Source organism: Lissotriton helveticus, chromosome 6 (genome assembly GCF_964261635.1).
Source record: "Lissotriton helveticus chromosome 6, aLisHel1.1, whole genome shotgun sequence".
In the NCBI taxonomy this organism is placed as follows: domain Eukaryota; kingdom Metazoa; phylum Chordata; class Amphibia; order Caudata; family Salamandridae; genus Lissotriton; species Lissotriton helveticus.
In genome coordinates this window covers 1,330,884,985-1,330,904,318 of record NC_136067.1, presented here as the reverse complement: position 1 = coordinate 1,330,904,318, position 19,334 = coordinate 1,330,884,985, and the positions used below count along the sequence as shown (strand labels likewise).

The 19,334-nt window shown below is 47.6% G+C and overlaps 1 protein-coding gene across 7 annotated transcripts in view; it reads right to left on the bottom strand.

Annotated features, from left to right (window-relative positions):
- MAP4K3 (mitogen-activated protein kinase kinase kinase kinase 3) overlaps window positions 1-19,334 on the bottom strand; it is a 1,422,157-nt gene that overhangs the window by 657,472 nt on the left and 745,351 nt on the right. For all 7 annotated transcript variants that reach the window (XM_078649063.1, XM_078649064.1, XM_078649058.1 and 4 more), the window contains one exon: window positions 18,889-18,968. In XM_078649063.1, the coding sequence (XP_078505189.1) occupies window positions 18,889-18,968 (80 nt within the window). The remainder of the gene's footprint in view (window positions 1-18,888; window positions 18,969-19,334) is intronic.

The window sequence follows — 19,334 nt, the reverse complement described above, 5'->3', positions numbered from 1 at the left end:
TTTTGCCTGATCCTCTGATGACTCTGGGTGGAAGAGTTCTTCTTCCACTGTCCATGGCTGTGTCTTTGACTTTTTTGGCTCAGTCTTTTTTGGATCTACCGTTGCCTTCGGGTCGACAACCTTTTGTTGGTTCGACGACTTTTGGTGCCTTATTGCTCTTCCTCGGCTCGGCCTCTTTGTCCGGCTCGACGACAGATTGCGGATCGACCGGATGTTCAGGTTCGATGCGCTTTCTGTGCTCGACAGATTTGTTAGGTTGACTGTCTTTTGTCGAGTGGAGGGTTTTTCTCAGATCGACCGCTTGTTTAGGAGCACTTGTCTTTGGGTCGGTGCCTTTGTTTGGCTCGATAACCTTTTTCGGTTGGGCCACAGGCTTCGGTACGACGCCCTCTGTGTCGGAGACCTTCTTCGGTTCGACGACTTTTTGCACAGCGGCCTTCTTTGGGTCGACAGCCTTCTTCGGGTTGGCGCCCTTCGGTTAGGCGGCCTTCTTTGGCTCGACGGCCTTCTTTTGTTCTGCGCTTTTTGGCTCGATGGCCTTCTTCGGGTCGACGCCCTTAGGCTGTACGGCCTTCTTTGGTTCGACGCCCTTCGGGTCGAGGAACTTTTTGGGTTCTAGAACCTTCTTTGGGATAACATTACTTGGACCTGGGGTGTCTGAAGGCTTAATCTTTGTTTTCGAAGCCGAGCCGGACAGCGGGGCTGCCGAATGATGTTTTGGATCTTGGCTAAGGCCTTTAGGCGATGCCTCGATCGGAACCTTCGGTAACGGGGTAATTGGTGTCGGGGGCAATGTACTCACGGTTTGCGCCAGTGGGATTTCGTCATTGGAGTCCGAGTGGTCCTCGACGGTGACGATCTCTAGATCTGAATCTTCCCATTCTGGAAGTTCCTGTTCATCCTCGAAGATGTTGTCTGGTTCCGATGCCTGTCGCTGCATCTCTTGCCTAGCGGCCAGTCGAATCCGGATCGTTTTCTTCTAACGGAATTGGGCACAGGATGGGCAGGTTTCTTCCTTGTGGTCTGGTGATAGGCACTTGTTGCATACTGTGTGTCTGTCAGTATGCGGGAACTTGGAGTGGCATTGTGGGCACCTTTTGAACAGGCTCCTTTCCGTCGACAGCAGGCCCACGTGGCGTCGAAAAGCCCCAATGGCCCGCGTCGACGACCGAGTTGAGATGGAAAGCTTGATCGAGTCAAGAAGTACAGAGCGAGAACAATACCGTCGAAGTCGAAGGCCTTTTGGCCTCTAGAAAAGTTTAGTTTCGATTCCGAAGTTGGAGTAAAGGAATAACATCCAAACCCAATGGCGGAAAAAAACAATTTGAAGATGGAGAAGATGCCCATGCGCACTATAGTCCAGGGGAGGAGTCACCTATCTCGTGATACTTCGAAGACTCTTCCAGGACAACAAGGTGCAATCATCCGGACCCAACACTAGGCGGCGATCTTTGCACAGGTATGAATTCAGCAGCCCACATGCCTGGAACACATGTTTTACTCTCCACCTCACAATTCTTACTCACGTATAAATTATCTATTTATTACCAGTAACGCCACTGCTAGAATTGTAGAGACGTCAATTGAACCCAGGGTGGTTTCAGACCACTCCTGTATCTCCTTGTCTATATCTAATGTTAAACCGACCACGGGTCAATCCCTTTGGAGACTAAACAATGAAGTACTAGAGAAAGAACAACATAAGAAAACCATAGAAAATGCAATTCAGAGTTACCTCTTAAATAATAAACGTATTGCCACGTCTGACCTAACCCGCTGGGAGGCTCTGAAAAGCACAATCAGGGGTGAAATTATTCAAATCAGATCAGCCATAAACAAGGATTATAATAAAACACTTGACGAATTAGAGAAGGAAATCTTATCCCTAGAAAGCCAACACATAGCATCTAGAGACGTGTCAATAATGAATGATTTGGTAAAAAAAAAATGAATATAATAAAATAATAAGTAATAGAGCTGGGGTATGGTTTAATAAGCAGAAGAAGTTCAGGCTTTGTGAATCTAATAAGGCTGGCAAAAGCCTTGCAGCGTACTTAAAGTTTAAAGTGCAGAAAAATTCAATAAATAGAATAAAAGACCATAATGGTGTAGTTCATTCTGATCCAGATAAGATCGCTGGCATTTTTAAACTTTTTTATAATACCTTATATTCTAAGAATAAAGATGTTGACGAAACTAAAATTCAGGAATATCTCAATGAGTGTGACCTTCCAGCCCTGACATATTTAGAACGATCAGAACTCAACAACCCAATAACCACTCTGGAAATTGAAAAGTCAATTAAATCGCTCAAGTGTGGGAAGGCCCCAGGACCCGATGAATTTAGTGCAAAATTTTATAAGTGCTTCCCATCGCTTTTGGTTCCTCCTCTCTTACACCTTTTTCACAAATTTAGTGAGACAGGCAAAGTCACAGGAACATTGGCTGAAGCTATCATTGAAGTATTACCTAAGGATGGGAAAGATCCAACACTTCCCAAAAATTATAGGCCGATTTCCCTTATTAACTTAGACTGTAAGCTTTATGCAATGATTTTGGCTAACCGCCTACAAAAATTCTTGCCTAAACTTATTCACCCATCACAGGTTGGTTTCTTAAAGAATAGGCTGTCTAGCGACAATACCAGGTTCTTAGCACATGTATTGGAAAAGGCTAAACGTACTTCCTCGCCTACAGTAGGCATCACGCTCGATGCTGAGAAGGCATTTGACAAAGTTGATTGGACATATCTAGAACCGGCACTGAATAAATTTGGATTAGGTGAGAATTTCACGCATATGGTCATGTCATTATATTTCAGTCCCTCGGCCAGGGTCTGTGCAAGAGGATCGATCTTGCCCGCCTTCCAGCTACAACAAGGAACTAGACAGGGTTGTCCCCTTTCCCCCTCACTATTCCTACTCGCCATTGAACCATTCTTGTTTCACTTCAGGAACAATGAACATATCTCTGGGGTCCATTTTAATGACTACACGGTCAAGAGTACGGCTTACGCCGATGATGTCTTAGTAGTTTCTGAAGAGGCTGATAAGGCCATCCCTGCACTCATGTCTACAATAGACAGCTTCTCAAAGGTGTCCGGATATAAACTAAACAAAGATAAAACTGAAGTAAAACTCCTGAATAATCTCGGCAGTAAAGAGGTTATGGGTGACTCCGGCCTGTCATGGCAATCTAAATGTTTTAAATCTTTAGGCCTTGACTTTGATAAAGACCTAATATCTACTCTCCATACTAATGAGACTTCGGTCTATAAAAAGATATCCACATTACTGGAAGGGTGGTCCCCTAAATATCTCTCATGGTTGGGCAGGGCTGAAACCCTGAAAATGATGGTGACTCCCTTGGTCAATTACCTAGCTAGCATGCTCCCGATGACTTTCTCCTCTGATTTTTTTAACAAGATCTATAAGCTCTTCAACACGTTCCTATGGCAGGGTAAGAAGCCCAGAATATCATTGAGTACGCTAGAGCTATCTAAGGAAAAAGGCGGTCTGGGTCTTCCTAACTTTAGGAACTATCAAACGGCATTTCTCTGCAAACAAGGAGCCAACTGGCTGTCAGTGCACCCAGACTATACTGCACTCATTGAGGTCACTCATTGATTGAATGCCTTTATCTGCCCTCCTCGCCATGGACCTATCCCACCTTCCTCACTCACGATATGTTCTCCTTAATACCAAAAGAGCACTTCTACGAATAGACCACCTTTATAAGTTTAAAATAAATAAGTCCAACATAACCTCTTTATGGCGAAATCCCTCGCTCCGGATTGAAGGTAGCATGCTCTACTGGGAGGAATGGTCTCACAAAGGTATAATCCTAGCTAAAGACCTCTTTACAGGACTTCACCTGTTACCTTTCTCAACCCTTCAGAGCCAACACAATTTAACCCCCATGGATTTCTATGACTTCCTAAAATTGAAAACTCTCCTTTCAACACACTCTATTAAACCCCATGATCCATCATTAGTCTCTCAATTGCCATTGATAATGAAGTCTGGTCATGCCGTCTCCAGAATTTACAAACTCCTGTTACCTAACCCAAGGAAAGCGCATAAACAAAATGAAGCTAAGTGGGAATCCAAACCTAACTCCACTAATATCTCATTCAATTGGGAAAAAATATATAGCACAGCCTTCTCGAATAAAATATCCCCTATTTTATCACAAACTAAGTACATGTTACTCAATAGGTCATATTGGACGCCAGAAAAACTTTTTAAACTCCACCTACGCGACAGTCCGACATGCTGGAACTGTAACTCTGCTGTTGGTGATTTCACCCACATGTTCTTTACCTGCCCCACCTTACAGCCATATTGGGATAAAATCTACAAATGTATAGGCCACATTTTCAACACTCATCCTCCCAGGGAGTTTTCATATATTTTATTAGGCGTCCAGGATCCAACACTGGTCAATGATAACGATCGACATCTGATGGACCTCTTGCTTACCCTAGTCTGTAAGGTTATATTGTGCAAATGGAAAAATGCTAATGACGTGTCCTTTAGAATCTGGCAAGATTGGCTGTCCTTCCTAAGAGGTGCGGACAACCCGGCACTTCATTCCTCCCCATGGCGCAAGACTCACCGGAAACTTTGGAAATCCCAAGACGCCTCATCACTATCATTTGATCCCCTGTGAATTTACCCTATTGTGGAAATATATACAACTACATTGATTCATCACTGCTATGAAGGTGTATGATGTGATTTTATCTAATTCCTTTATAGGTCATCATAATGCTTACTCAATTGGTCACGCTTGGTATTTTACTATGCTCAATGTTATTTTCTTATCCTGGGCCTTGAGGTGAACAATGGCTGCAATTAATAGGCACTTGAGCACGCTAGTATGTATGTTTTGGTTACTATGTATGTATTGATTATCATGTATTATTTGTTCAGACTCCATTATTATCGTTGTTTCATTTCTTTTCTTCCTCTTTATTTTATGTATGTATTTTCCTTCGTTTTTGTGTTTTTTTAATAAAAATGATTTGAACACAAAAAAAGAGTAGTGGATAGCGCACCGAGGGGAACGCGAGAAATGTAGTCGAACCGGAGCGCAGCAGTTCACGTCCGAACCCGATGGCGGGAAAAAAATATCTAACAATGGAATTGATGCCCATGCGCACTATCACCGAAAGGATGAGTCACCTACCTCGTGACTGGAAAAGGCTTCTTCGAAGAAAAAAAAGTGCAAACATCCAGACCCAATACTAGATGGCACACTTATGCAAAGCATGTTATCTACAGCTCACATGCCTTGAGCCCTTTTAATAACGCATTCCAACCTGTGCTTTAAACAATGATGGCTGATTTAGCAACACCAAGACGGTCAAACGGGCCAAAATATAACCCTTAACTGTGCCTAAAGCAAAGCCAGAACAAACAACAGAACATCAGACAATGTGGGCTGGAGGGGGTATGTCTGGCGAGTGCTACACTAAGCCACAAATTTGTCATAACTACAGGCATATACAGTCTTTGTTGAGGGACACCTTGCGGCTAAGATGACAAACCACTTCCAGGGAAGATCGAAGGTGTTCAGATAGGGTGCTTGCAATCTCCAAGCATAAAGGTGGAGACTGCGAAGGCCCGGGCGCAGAACCCTGCCCTGTTGCTGGAACAGCAGGTCCTGCCGGAGGAGCAGCCTGATTGGGGGACAAATTCTAAAGCCCCGGAATTCTGGATATCATACTCTCAGTGCCCAATCCGGCGCCTATAGGATGATTTTGGCCAGGGTGGGCCATATCTTTTTGAAAACTAAGGGAATGAGTGGTATCAGCGGAAAGGCATTCAGGAATCTTGAGTCCCACTAAAGGCAGAACATGTCTCTGTGAGAGAGACTCCTTGAAAACTCTAACGTGCAGAAGTACTGACATTGTGCACTCTCAACAGTGATGACCAGATCAAGCCATTGTACTCCTCATTCACAGAAGATAACTTGCACCAATTGTAACTGCCATTCACGATATGGTAGGTGCTAACGGCTAAGCTCGTCCGCCCTCGCACTCAAGGATCCTGCTAGATAGTACACCACTAGTAAAATCTCTTGGTGCTCGTGCCATTTCCTGCAAAGTCCCCAGGCAAAGGGTCTGTGACGCCAATCCACTCTGTTTGTTGCAGTACAGAATGGTGGTGGTGTTGTCCGTGAGCACACAGTGGCAGTGTTTGGCCCTCAGATCTAGAAGGTTCAAATGGAGCTGGGTCTCCCCCAGACACCAGAGGCCTCTCATCTTCACCTCTTCCAAATGGTTGCCCCAACCCAGAAGCAATGCACTCTGCACCACTATCAGCTCTGTGTGGGGAAGGAAGAGGGGTCGGCTGCTGACCCAATCACAGTCCAGCAACTAACACAGGCGATCGTATGCAGTCTCCTCCAAAATCTGAGAGTGTTCGGAGAGGTCCCCTTTAATGTTGGGCCAGCTGGGACTTCAGATCCCACTGCAGAGCCTGCATATGCAACCTGGCATGCTCGGCAAGCAGGTACAGGAGGCCATCAGTCTTAGCAGCCTCACTGAAATCCAGGATCGAGCCTTGGATTCTCTTTACTGGGGAATAGGCATGAAATCGAACTGTGTCCAGAATGGCTCAGACAAAGGGGCGTGTCTGAGAAGGAGTCGGTGTGACTGTGGCACATTGATAGTGAACCCCAAAGAGGACAGGAAGTGTGTCAGAAGTCTAGAGGTGGTTGACGATTGCCTGAGTTGAACCCACCTTCCAAAGCCAGTCGTCAAGGTAGGGGGAAGACTGGTACTGCAAAGATGACCTTCCACCAGTGTCATCACTTTCGTGAACACCCAAGGGACACTGGTGAGACCAAAGAGGGACAAACTGGAAATGTTCCTGTCCCACCATGAACCGCATGTGTGAGAAAGTGCCATCTTTCTTCCATGGTATGCCCCCACTTTTTGCTGAATTGCTGATGTACTTTGACTGAGTGTGCCTGGGTTCCTGCCAATCAGGTACCTAGGGCCTGTGTTACTTCCCTAAAATTGCATTGAAGCCTAAACCCAATTGGCATCTCTGGCCACATGTCAGCCCCTGGTAAATGGTACCCTAGGTACCTAGGGCACTGTGACCAGAAAAGACCCCTAAGGACTGCAGCACTTGTTGTGCCACCCTTAGAGGCCCTGTACCCTGACACAAACACACACTGCCTTTGCAGGCTGAGTGTCTAACTACAGAACTAAACAGAGAGTTGACATGGCACACATCCCTGTGTGCCATGCCCACAAACACACTGCCCTGGCATACTTCAGTCACCCCTCTAGCTGGGTGCACTATGCCAGTGGTGTGGGCACAGGTGCATGAGCCCAGTGCCCCCACAGTACCCAGGACCATTCCTGGACACTGTAAATGCAGTGATGCCATTAAGAGTATATGGTGCTGGAAGGTTGTCATCACGAACTCCACAGCACCATAATGGATACACTGAAGACTAAGTAGTTTGGTATCAAACGTCTCAGCCCATTAGACCCGCACTGATGCCAGTGTGGGATTTAATGTAAAATGCACGACAGAGGGCATCTTAGAGATGCCCCCCTGAAACCTAACCAACTCCCAGTGTCCTGACTGCGTGGCTACTGAGGCTGCCACCACCAGACATATTTCTGGACCCCTGGGTCGAGAGCCTGCCGCTCTCGGGGGCCTGAAACAATGCACATCCTGGGACGAGGTGCTAAGCCTCCTCCCCCAGGATGGGCAGGGGAAGGGGAAGCTTCAAACGGCATGCCGCCTTTGTGAGCTTCTCCAGGCCACTTACTGTACTCAGCAACTGGTCTCCACCGGTTCTGGCCCCCACTCTGGCGGGAAGAACGGCGGGAAACCTAAGTGAGAGAAGGGGGTGTGCCAGCCTCTGCCAATCTCACCCCTCAGGTGGGGTAGGCGAGGTGAAGCACAACTCCGGGCTGCCGCCATCTTGAGGATGGGGAGCCCTACCCAACCGGGACTAAGCACCTGCCTCCCTCCAACTGGAGAGTGGCAGGATAAGGGGGTGTACTCACCCCAGGAAAGGGACCCATTGGTCCCTGACCTTTCCCTACCTGTAACACCCCTAAATTTAGTATTTAGGGGCACCCTGAACCTTCCTTCATCAGATCCCGATTCCGAAACAAGAAAGAAGAGCAAGAAGAAAGAAGACCGGCCGTGCAGCTGCTAACAAGAAAACGACAGTAACTTGACTTGGCCCCAGCCCTACAGGCCTGTTGATCCTTGAACCTGGTCCTGCTAAATCCCGGCGTCTCCTATGGTCAGCAACATCGAAAAACCCGGAGGGCCTGACTGCCTTGCTCATCCAAAGATTGGGACTCCCACGAGCAGTGGTTCTGCTCAAACAGCAACAACCCCTGGTGCCAGCCAGGAACCGCGAATCCAGCACACTCTGCACCCGCCGAGCCGGCCTATGCCTGAGTGAACAAAGACCCTGAGGACGTCCCCCCGGAGACTGTGACCAAGAATCCAGCATCCAAGGACCCTCCTCGACGATCCTGACGACGTCTGCAGCCTCAAAACCAGGGACCCCTATCACCACGACGATATGAGGGTAAGATTTCCTGACGCCAAAAGACACCCCTGCACCCGGAGCCCTGCACCCCCCTGTGCCCTTCGCTGGGGTGCCTACCTAACATACAGCTTCCCAACTTACCTCTCGAAGTGGTGGTCGCATCTGAAGCATCTCCGTCCCCGAGCCTTTGTTCAACTTCCAGCTTTCCCATTGAAATACATTGGGCACCCGACGGCCCAAAAGCACCCTGCACCCAGTCGCCCGAGTGCCACTGGAAGTGCAGCAACTATCCTATGTTACTTCCCCACTTGCCCTGTGTAAGTGACCAGGAGCTCAGCTCCCACAGCCGTGTGGTCTGCCTGCTAGCAGGCATCAACCGAAGGCCCCCTATCCTCCATAGGATAACATTGGGCCTACCCACTCTGCACCCGGCTGCCCCTGTGCCGGGGAGGGTGTGAAAACTGTACCTACCTGACCCTGGGAGACCCCTGAGTCTACCCCCAGAACCTTAACTCTGCCAGCCGAGTACTTACTCAAAGACCGAAAACTTGATTTTCTCCGTAGTGTAACATTGGCTGGGTTTCAAGTGTCAAGTTTTGCAACTTTCAAATATTCCTTAAAAATCGTCCGAACATCAAAAAAACGAAATTACTCACCTGCTATCAGGAGAGACCCTAGTGCTGGATCTCTGTGCCCAGCACTGACCTTCAAAAGAAATTATAACCGTGATTTACTGTTAACTCAATTTTCCTCCATAGGAATACATTACCTGGTTTTTGCCAGAATTTCTTCTAAGTGTCGATTTTCAGAACTTACAAAAATTCCTTGAAAATCACCTGTGTAACAAAAACGATTTCTTTCAACATTGCATTATCTCATTCTGAGAAAGTATTTATGATACCTACTTGTGGTTCTAAAATAAACAACTATATATTTTTCGGGCTAGAGTTCAGATATTGAGTGTGTGAGACCAATTGCTGACTGAGTATGTACAACAAATGCTTTACAGTGTCCTCTGATACTGCCTTACTGCTCGACCAAGCTACCACTTAAGAGAGTAAGGTTATATCTAACTTTAGATTCAGCCATACCTCTGGGGACTGTGGACTCTGTGCACACTGTCCCTTACTTTGGTCTAGTATATACAGAGCCACTTTCTTACAGCATGTAGCTCCGACAGGACGGAAATATGAAAATAGGCATTCTGCAGGTCCAACGCCACCATCCATTCTCCAGGATCAAGGACAGCCTGGGCGAACTCTTTCTTTTAGAGGAAGGCGTCAACAGAGTGCAGGTCTAATATAGGCCGGAGGCCTTTGTCCTTCCTGGGCCCAAGAAATTAGTTGGAATAGTAATCATATCCTACTCCTGATTCTGGCAGCCCTTTTGGCCGAAAGGTCTTGTACTTCCGGCCACAAAATTGAGATGGCCCTCCTTCAGTCGCTGGGGAATAGTGGATGTTGTGGCAGGGAAGAAAGGAATAGGAGAGCATAACCTCTGTGAACTATTTACAGGACTCAGCTGTCTGACATGATATCTGCTAATCCGAAAAAACCCATCACTTTCTGCCTCCCACCAGGTGGCTGAGCTCTCTCAAGGACATGCTAAAGAGGTCTAGCAGGTGGGTCAGCAGAGGGGAATATGGCGAGGTTGGTGTACTGTGTGGCACTTTGATCAAAGCCACGTGGGACCTCTGTCAATAGCTAGCTGCCCTGAGGAGGTTGGACATGCTGGTGGTGAGGAGCGCTAAAACTGGTGCTGTTGGCAAGGAGGTGCGGAGAGGCCCAGACGAACAAGTTACTTAACTTCGGTAACAATATATTTGTAAGAGACATATATTAGTTATGGATTCCTTACCTTAGAATTACCCCCAGGCGTCAGACTGGATCCGGAGAATTTATCTTCAGCAGTACCCCTGCACGTATACCGTTTTGGTGGAGAGACGCCTGGCCGGCAAGATAAAGTTACAGACTTCGGGGGAAGGTCGAAAGCTGTCAACTGTCGCAGCTCAATCTCCACACAAGGAGGTAGAGATTGGACAGGTTCGGGTGCTGGTCAAACAGAAGATCCTCCTGAAGAGGAAATTTGATCGGAGGATCTATGGCCATGTTGAAGCGCTCGGGATACCAGACTCTTCGTGCCCAGTCTGGAGTCACATGAATGACTTGGGCCCGGTCGCCCTTGGCGTATAGAAGACCGCAACTCCACTCGCGGCGAAAAGCGTGGCCGAGCGAGTGCCGCATTGGAAATTCCAATGCGCAGAAATGCTGACGTTGTGCGTTCTCTTCGGTGGCGAATAGATCTAACCAATGCTCTCCCCACTGCTGAAAGAGACCTTGCACCACCTCCGAGTGAAGACGCCACTCGTGCACTGGCGGCTGAGTTCGTCCACCCTGGCGTTCAGGGAACGGGCCAGGGAACTCTCCAGGTGTCAAACCACCAGGGACATGCCCTGATGTTCCAGCCGCTTCCAGAGACAAAGTGCCTTCTGACAGAGGGTCCACGACCCCACTCCTCCCTGTTTGTTGCAATACCACATGGCGGTGGTGTGGTCCGTGAACACCTGAACCACACTTCCCCGAACAGAGGGAAGGAATGCATTCAATGCAAGTCGGGGCAGGAGCCAGCGGCATAGGATATTGTGGTGCCAGGGCTGGAGCCAGCGGCGGAGCAGACGGGCCAACAGGATCTGGACGCGGGGCCCGAAGGCGCGTCGGTGGGAGCCAGAGGCCTGAAAAGGCGGTCCATGGCAGCAAGAAACTCTTGCCCCTGTTCGGGAGTCGCCGACGGACCCGGGCAGGGCGGGTAGACCGTGGGACTACCAGGCTCCAGAGGAGCCGCAGGGGCAGAGCCCCTGTCCCCCTCGTCTGCCTCCGAGGAGAGACGGGGGACGTCGGAGAGCAAACACGCTTCTTCAACTTCTTTTTATGACGTTGCTTACCAGAATCCGAGGGCGAAGACTTGGAGCCCGAGGAGCGACGGCTCCAGACCCGCGAGCGGTCCTGGGAACGCCCCTAAACCTGGAGTGGCGGTGAGAGGAATGCCGGACCTCCAGCAATTTCCGGCGCCGCTTCCGCAAGGCCTTCGGGCCATGGCTCGACAGTCTCGGGAGTCGTGATCAGTCTCCAGGCAGTAGAATCAAACATTGTGGGGGTCTGCCACCGACATATTATGGCGGCAGGACCCACAAGACTTAAAGCACAAGTTACTACTTGTGTAACGATATATCTGTAAGAGACATTAGTTAGTGATAGATTCCTTACCTTAGACTATCCCCAGGCGTCAGACTGGATCCAGAAACTTTTGCGTAGCAATATCCCTGCGCGTCGGTAGGCGTCGGCTCCGACATCAGTTCTGATACACAGCTTTTCCACGCCAGATTCGCAGATCCATGATAGAACCAACACTGGTGCCATGAAACTAGGGCCCTGAAAGGGATGACCTTAACCCTAGATATCGGTTCACAGAACGGGGAGGATGAGTCGGTCGGTAAGGAATCTATCACTAACTAATGACTCTTACTGATATATCGTTACACAAGTAGTAACTGGTGCATCTGAAAGAGACACATTAGTGATAGATTCCTTACCTTGGAATAGATACCCCAGCAATACCAACCCCGGTGGTGGGTCTGAGAACCAATAATCACACCAGAAAGTCCTGGAGGACGGAACGGCCAAAGAAGCCATCCCTCCGGACTTGACTGTCCAGGCAGTAGTGTCTTGCGAACGTGTGCAGCGAGGCCCACGCAGCTGCCTGACAAATGTCCTGCAAGGGGACTCCTCGGCCCAGGGCAGTAGTAGTCGCCGTGGCCCGATTGGAGTGGGCCTTCAGCCCAACAGGAGGTTCCTTTTTAGCCAAGGAGTAACACGCCTGGATGCACAATACGATCCACCGAGAGATGGTCCGCTTGTGCACCGCCCGTCCTTTCTTAGCGCCCACGTGACCAATAAAGAGTTGGTCATCCACCCGGAACTGGCGTGTGCGATCCAAATAGTAAGAGAGCGCACGTTTTGGGTCCAGACGGTGGAGCCTCTCTTCCTCTTTCGAGGGATGCGGAGGCGGAAAGAAGGTGGGCAAGGTGATGGACTGCCCGATATGGAAGGCGGTGACTACCTTGGGCAGGAAAGAGGGCCTTGTCCGCAACACAACCTTGTCCGGATGGACAGAAAGGAAAGGAGGTTTGGAAGAAAGAGCCTGGAGCTCACTCACTCTCCTGGCAGAGGTGATGGCAACCAGGAAAGCAGTCTTCAGAGTAAGAAGGCGGAGAGGACAGTTATGAAGTGGCTCAAAGGGAGTACACATCAGATAAGTAAGTACAAGGTTCAAGTCCCACTGAGGCATCACGAAAGGAACAGGAGGGAACATGTGTGTGATGCCCTTCAAAAACCTATTTACAGTAGGGGACTTGAACAAAGATGGCTGATCAGGTAGCCTTAAGAAGGCGGAAAGGGCAGAAAGGTAGCCCTTGATAGTGCCCAGAGCAGAGCCCTGCTGGGCCAGAGAAAGAAGGAAGAGGAGAACCTCAGAAAGGGGGGCAGAGAGTAGATCCACAGCTTTTGCTGTGCACCATGCCTCAAATCTGTTCCACCTGCAGGCGTGTGCCTACTTTGTGGAGGGACGCCTGGCAGCCAGAATGACATTACAGACTTCAGGAGGCAAGTCAAATGGCCTCAACTGTCGCCGCTCAATCTCCAAGCTTGGAGGTGGAGACTGGACAGGTTCGGGTGGAGGACCGTCCCCTGCTGCTGCGACAGAAGGTCCTCCTGAAGAGGCAGACGAATCGGGGGATCGAAAGACATGCTGAGTAGCTCTGGATACCAATATCTTCGTGCCCAGTCCAGAGCCACAGGGATAACCTGGGCCCGGTCGCGCCTGATCTTCTTCAGCACTCTGGGCAGAAGTGGTATAGGCGGAAAGGCGTACAATAGACCGCAACTCCACTCGCGACGAAAAGCGTCTCCGAGCTAGTGCCGCCTTGGAAATTCCAACGCGCAGAACTGATGACATTGCGCGTTGTCTTCTGTGGCGAATAGATCTAACCAAGGCTCTCCTCACTGCTGAAAGAGGCCTTGCGCCACGTCCGAGTTCAGACGACATTCGTGATCCATCATGCACCGACGTTCAGAGAACCTGCCAGGTGTTGAACCACCAGGGTCCCGCCCTGATGTTCCAGCCACTGCCAGAGGCGCAGAGCCTCCTGGCAGAGGGTCCACGACCCCACCCCGCCCTGTGTGTTGCAGTACCACATGGCGGTGGTGTTGTCCGTGAACACCTGCACTACACTTCCCCGGACAGAGGGGAGGAATGCCTTCAGTGCAAGTCGGATCGCCCGCAGCTCCAGAAGGTTGATGTGGAGCTGGGACTTCGCCGGGGACCAGAGGCCTCTGATCTCTGCCTCTCCCATGTGGCCCCCCCAGCCCTGGAGGGACGCGTCCGTCACAACTACGTGCTTCGGTTGGGGTAGGGAGAGGGATTTGCCGCTGACCCAATCGCGGTCCGTGAGCCACCACTGCAACTGTCTTGCAGTGCCCTCCGAGATTAAGACATGGTCGGACAAGTTGCCCTGATACTGGGCCCACTGAAACTTCAGGTCCCACTGCAGAGCCCGCATCCGTCACCGGGCGTGATGAACCAGAAGGATGCAGGAGGCCATCAGCCCCAGAAGCCGCAGCGTCAACCTGACCGAGACTCGGGATAAACGCTGAAAGATCGGAATCAGAGCCTGAATATCCCGAACCCGCTGTTCGGGAGGATAAACCTGAAACTGCGCCGAGTCTAGAACTGCTTCGATTAAGAGGAGCTTCTGAGAGGGACACAAGTGTGACTTCGGCAAATTGATGGAGAACCCCAGCAGGTGCAGGAGGTCGGCCGTAGTCTGGAGGTGGCTGACGACTGTTTGGGACGAGCCCGCCTTCAACAACCAGTCATCGAGGTAGGGGAAGACTGAAACCCCTTACCTCCACAGATGAGCTGCAACCACCCTCATCACTTTCGTGAACACCCGTGGGGCGCTTGTAAGGACGAAGGGGAGCACGGTAAACTGAAAGTGCTCATGGCCTACCGTGAACTGCAGGTAACGCCGGTGGGCCGGCAGTACGGGGATGTGGAAATAGGAGTCCTGCAAGTCCAACGCTACCATCCAGTCTCCTGGGTCTAGGGCAGCTAAGACCTGAGTTAAAGTCAGCATCTTGAACTTCTTCTTCCGGAGGAAGCCGTTGACGTTCCGTAGGTCCAAGATAGGGCGTAGGCCCCCTTTGCCCTTCTTGGGTACCAGAAAGTAGTGGGAGTAACAACCACACCCTACTTCTGGCCCAGGAACGCGCTCGATGGCCCCCTTGGCCAAGAGGGCCGTAACTTCCTCTTGCAGAAGTTGCAAGTGATCCTCATGCCTCTTACCTGAGGACCTGGATCCTGAAGACCGATGCCGACTCTCGGAGCTACGGAGTCCCTCGACCTCCTGTGGGACCGGGATCTTAAACGGCAGGGGCCGAACGCGGGAGCTCAAGCCGCTTGCGGGACCGCTCCCGCCTAGCCTTAGACGTCAGGGCCCGGCAGTCGGAGCAGGTTCGGTCGTCGTGGTCGAGGCCTAGACACTGAAGACACCGGCGATGGGGGTCGGTAACCGACATCAGTGGGCTGCACTTGGAGCAGGGTTTGAACCCGGGCATCCCTACCGGCACCGTAGGAGTCGAGCGACTTGAGAAAAACAGCTCAAAAGATCAAAAAAGTTTAGTCAAAAAGTGACTAAGGGGTAGAGCTTCTCCGGATCTGCGCTAGCTGGCGCGGAAAAAAGAAGAACTGACGTCAGCGCGCGAGGGCGGCAACTAAGTACTCCAGCGAAGTCATTCCGGCGCTAACGACGCCGACGACGGACGCGGACCGGCGGATGACGCCTACCGACGCGCAGGGGTATTGCTACGCAAAGGTTTCCGGATCCAGTCTGACGCCTGGGGATATTCTAAGGTAAGGAATCTATCACTAAAGTGTCTCTTTCAGATGCCAGGCATCCCTATGTGCACCAGGAGAAAAGAAAAGTGCGAAGACAAAAGTCTCAAAATAGTAGTCAAAAAGTGACTAAGGTACGTGCTCAATTCGGATCTGCGTTTGCTGGGGCGGAAAAAGAAAGAACTGACGTCAGCACGCATGGTTGGCGCCTATGTACTCTCCATGACGTCATCTCGGCGCTGAAGACGCCAGTGACAGATGCGGAGCAGCAGGACGCCACCTACTGACGCGCATGGGGTACAGCTAAGCAAAACTTTCCGGATCCAGTCTGACGCCTGGGGATATTCTAAGGTACAGAATCTATCACTAACGTGTCTCTTTCAGATAATAAAGGCCATTCATGGTTGTCAGATTTTGTGAGATCACTGGAAATATACAATTGGTGGAAAAACAAATGCAAATATCCTGTGTCAGCTAAAGGGACAGTAATATATAACTGGTCAAGACAGATTTGCATATGGCTGGGTCTGAACTGGGGTGGCCTGGTGAGCAAACAAATGATGAATTAAAACCAGATTTTCGCGAGTGGAGGTTGAATGTTTTCATTGTTCAGCATTCCGCTCATCATTTGCTTTTTTTACATTTACAAACAGCAGGCATCTTTGCACCCACTGGCTGGCAGACACAGTGCCATATTTATAACCGAAAATAGTCTTTTCTTTTAAATGGGAGTAATTTTAAGTGAAGAAAAATGCTTGTATGAAACACTGTGTTTTTCCCTACTTTAAATTAAGCTAATTTACTCCTGATGTTTTATGAAGCATGTTTCTTCACTTCAAATTCCTAAACTTTAAATAAATTACTGTACTTTCCTGTTACAAATATGGCACCATGTCTACAAGAGACTGGGGGTAAATTGCCTTGTGTTTGTAAAGACACTTTGACATGGGAGAAAATTAAAATCAAACGTTTTACATAATACATATAAACATTATTTTAACTCTACAGTTGAATTATCTGCCATTTCAAAGTGTCGCATTCACACACAACAGGCATCTTGCACCCAGCAGTTGGTAGACAAGCTGCCATATTTATAACTGAAAAATACATTTCTGCATTTTAAATTTCTCCCATTTAAAAAAATACATAAATGTTTGTATGTCTGTGCTGTACATGTAGCAGTATGAGAGAAAAACGTAATACCTCTGGGACCATAGATTCTAAAATTACTCAGTACTATGGGTCTAACTATTTTCCCACGACAGTTTCAATAAATGGAAGATACAATTTACAATTTTTTAACATTTAAGGACGGCATACAACACCACATTTACTTTTTCCTAAACAGCAATAAACAGCACAACAAGACCGTTTCTTTTCGAAAATTATATTTTTCTTTTTACTTTTTTAAAGATAGATTATTCTTCAATTTCACAAAAGCACATTTTGATTCTTTTTATGCTCTATACATACAATCCTCATGCATACATTTTCTGTGGTTGTTTGCTTGAAATCATGAACAATATTCAAACCCAACGCATATAAATGTATTTGCAAAATTACCACATATATCTAAGTTTATCGCAATCCTACTTTTTCTATCTCTAGCAGGATACAACAGATTAGTATTCCTTGGTAATTTTTCACTAAGTCGTCCTTAAAAAGACTAGTCTCAGAGTGTCATTCTGATAGTATTCAAAGTTTAGACCATCCGATTTTTTGCTAAACTTATTGGGTCCTTAATATTATCCCAATTTGATGCTGGTACTGTGAAAATGAAAAGTGAATTGTGTGGGTGCCGACGCGTTTCGACCTTCGTGCTGGGGACCAAGAGGATTTCTAAGAAGGTCTTCCTCAGGGCTGGGACTGTGAGTTTAGGATTATTGTAATCTAATGTACTTGGGATGTGTGGGTTCGTATTCCTCCATCCGTTCACTGCAGATATGGGAGTCTTACATCTTGTTATATTTAGAGTCTTTTTTCTTCAGAGATATTCCTCCAGGCTTGGTCACACATGTAGCAGTGACACATGTTCATACTTCCCCACAGACATGACGATTTTCACTAATCAGAAGTAGCTCTCATTACAGAAAAGGTTGGAAACCCCTAGTCTAAATTATATAGTTTTACACTGGATTTGCTGGCTTCTATGAATACACTCTCAATTGTAGCATCGGAATATTCAGGTTCCAGAGTATAATGCTTTGTTTGTTTTTTCCAGATTTTGTTCCATTGAGCCAAGGAGCAGACAGTTTCAGGGCTGGAGATGTCAAAGCCTGTTGCTTTCCATCCCCTAGGGGTTTCAAGCCTGGGCATAGGTTTTTGGCACACACAAGGAATCATTCAAGTCTGCTGAACTGAAGAAAAATGAAGGTTTTGTTTTAAAAGACCGAACAAAAGTAGTCTTCTGTAACTCTACGGTGAGAGGGAGTCAGCTTAATTCACTGTGAGCCTCTATTTTTCATTTTTGTAGTGGCCCTCCTTTTATAGCTGAAGACGGGGTTGAGTGTCATGGTCTTAGGAGTTCAATGCCTTTGCTTTCAGAGTCAGAGGGGCATTTCTACAGAACTCTCCAAGTTTCACACGTATGATTTTCTGTCTTTCTAAGAAAATATGCATTTAAACAGCCTTCTCAATTACAAAAGACATTAAAATATCCAGTCTTTTTTAATGTTAGGTTTTGAAGTCAATTATCAAACTTTGCTTTCTTCCCTTCTTCAATTAATAACTTGACTGAGCACAGAGCTGAGGAAGAAAATCTGAAAATACTGGGTGCTTTGGTTTACTATCTAAATCACAAAAGGGTTCAACTACAAAGAGGGACGGATCCAAACAAATTTCCTTTTTATTTAAAATACAAAGAAAAATATATTATTACTACAAGATATTACCAATAGATTGCAGGATAGTGCACAGCATGTGACTGTTTATAAAGAAATTCAGACTGCTAAATATATTTTGCAAACAAATGCAGTAGGGAACCCATCACCTCAAAATTCAATCTTCTGCAGGTCCTGAAAGGACAGAAATGATCTTGGAATTTACTGAGTCATACTTGTCTCAAGATCAGCTCTGGTTAAAAAGAAATCATTTCCACTAGAATGTAAATGGCCCACATTTAAGGTGTTGAACGAGTAAATCATTCAGAAGTACACTTTCAATTCAGATCCCTGACTCCAAAAGGGGGAACGCATGACACAGATATGTTAAATGGTGGTAACTTTCAGAAGTATTAGGGAGGTCATTTACTGAAAAGGGAAGTTTGCGGGCCTGTTGTTCAATGGTGACTTTGCAGGAAATTGTTTCATTTTTTCCATTGAAGATGTTGCAAGCCCGCAAAAATGTCAATGTTCAATAACTTCATAAGAATATGAAGTGCAAAACTGATGATATCAAATATACCTGTTCCATTGAGGTTTCATGAAGCTCATTCAGATTCAACGTGTAAATACCTTCCTCTGCACCAAAAATCAAATACTGATCTGAAAGGCAAACAAAGCAAAATCTCATTTATAGAGATGCAACATCTCAATTTAAACAAGACTACCAATCAGATAACTACTTCTCTTTGCACAGTAACTAAATTCATCAGTATTCATCTCCATTTCTTTTTATATTATAATGTTGGACAATAAACCGGGAATAAAAGTAGAATATAATTTAGTGTTAAGAACACTTTCACTGCTAAAATCGAACAAGACTCACAACTTACCTTCGGTAACAATCTTTTTGGCAGATTTTTTTTAACTAACCGCATATTCCGAATCGTGTGACTTATCTTCAGACATCAGACTGTATCCAGAAACTTTCAGAACAGTATCCTGTACACCGCTAGGTCACGTTTTGCA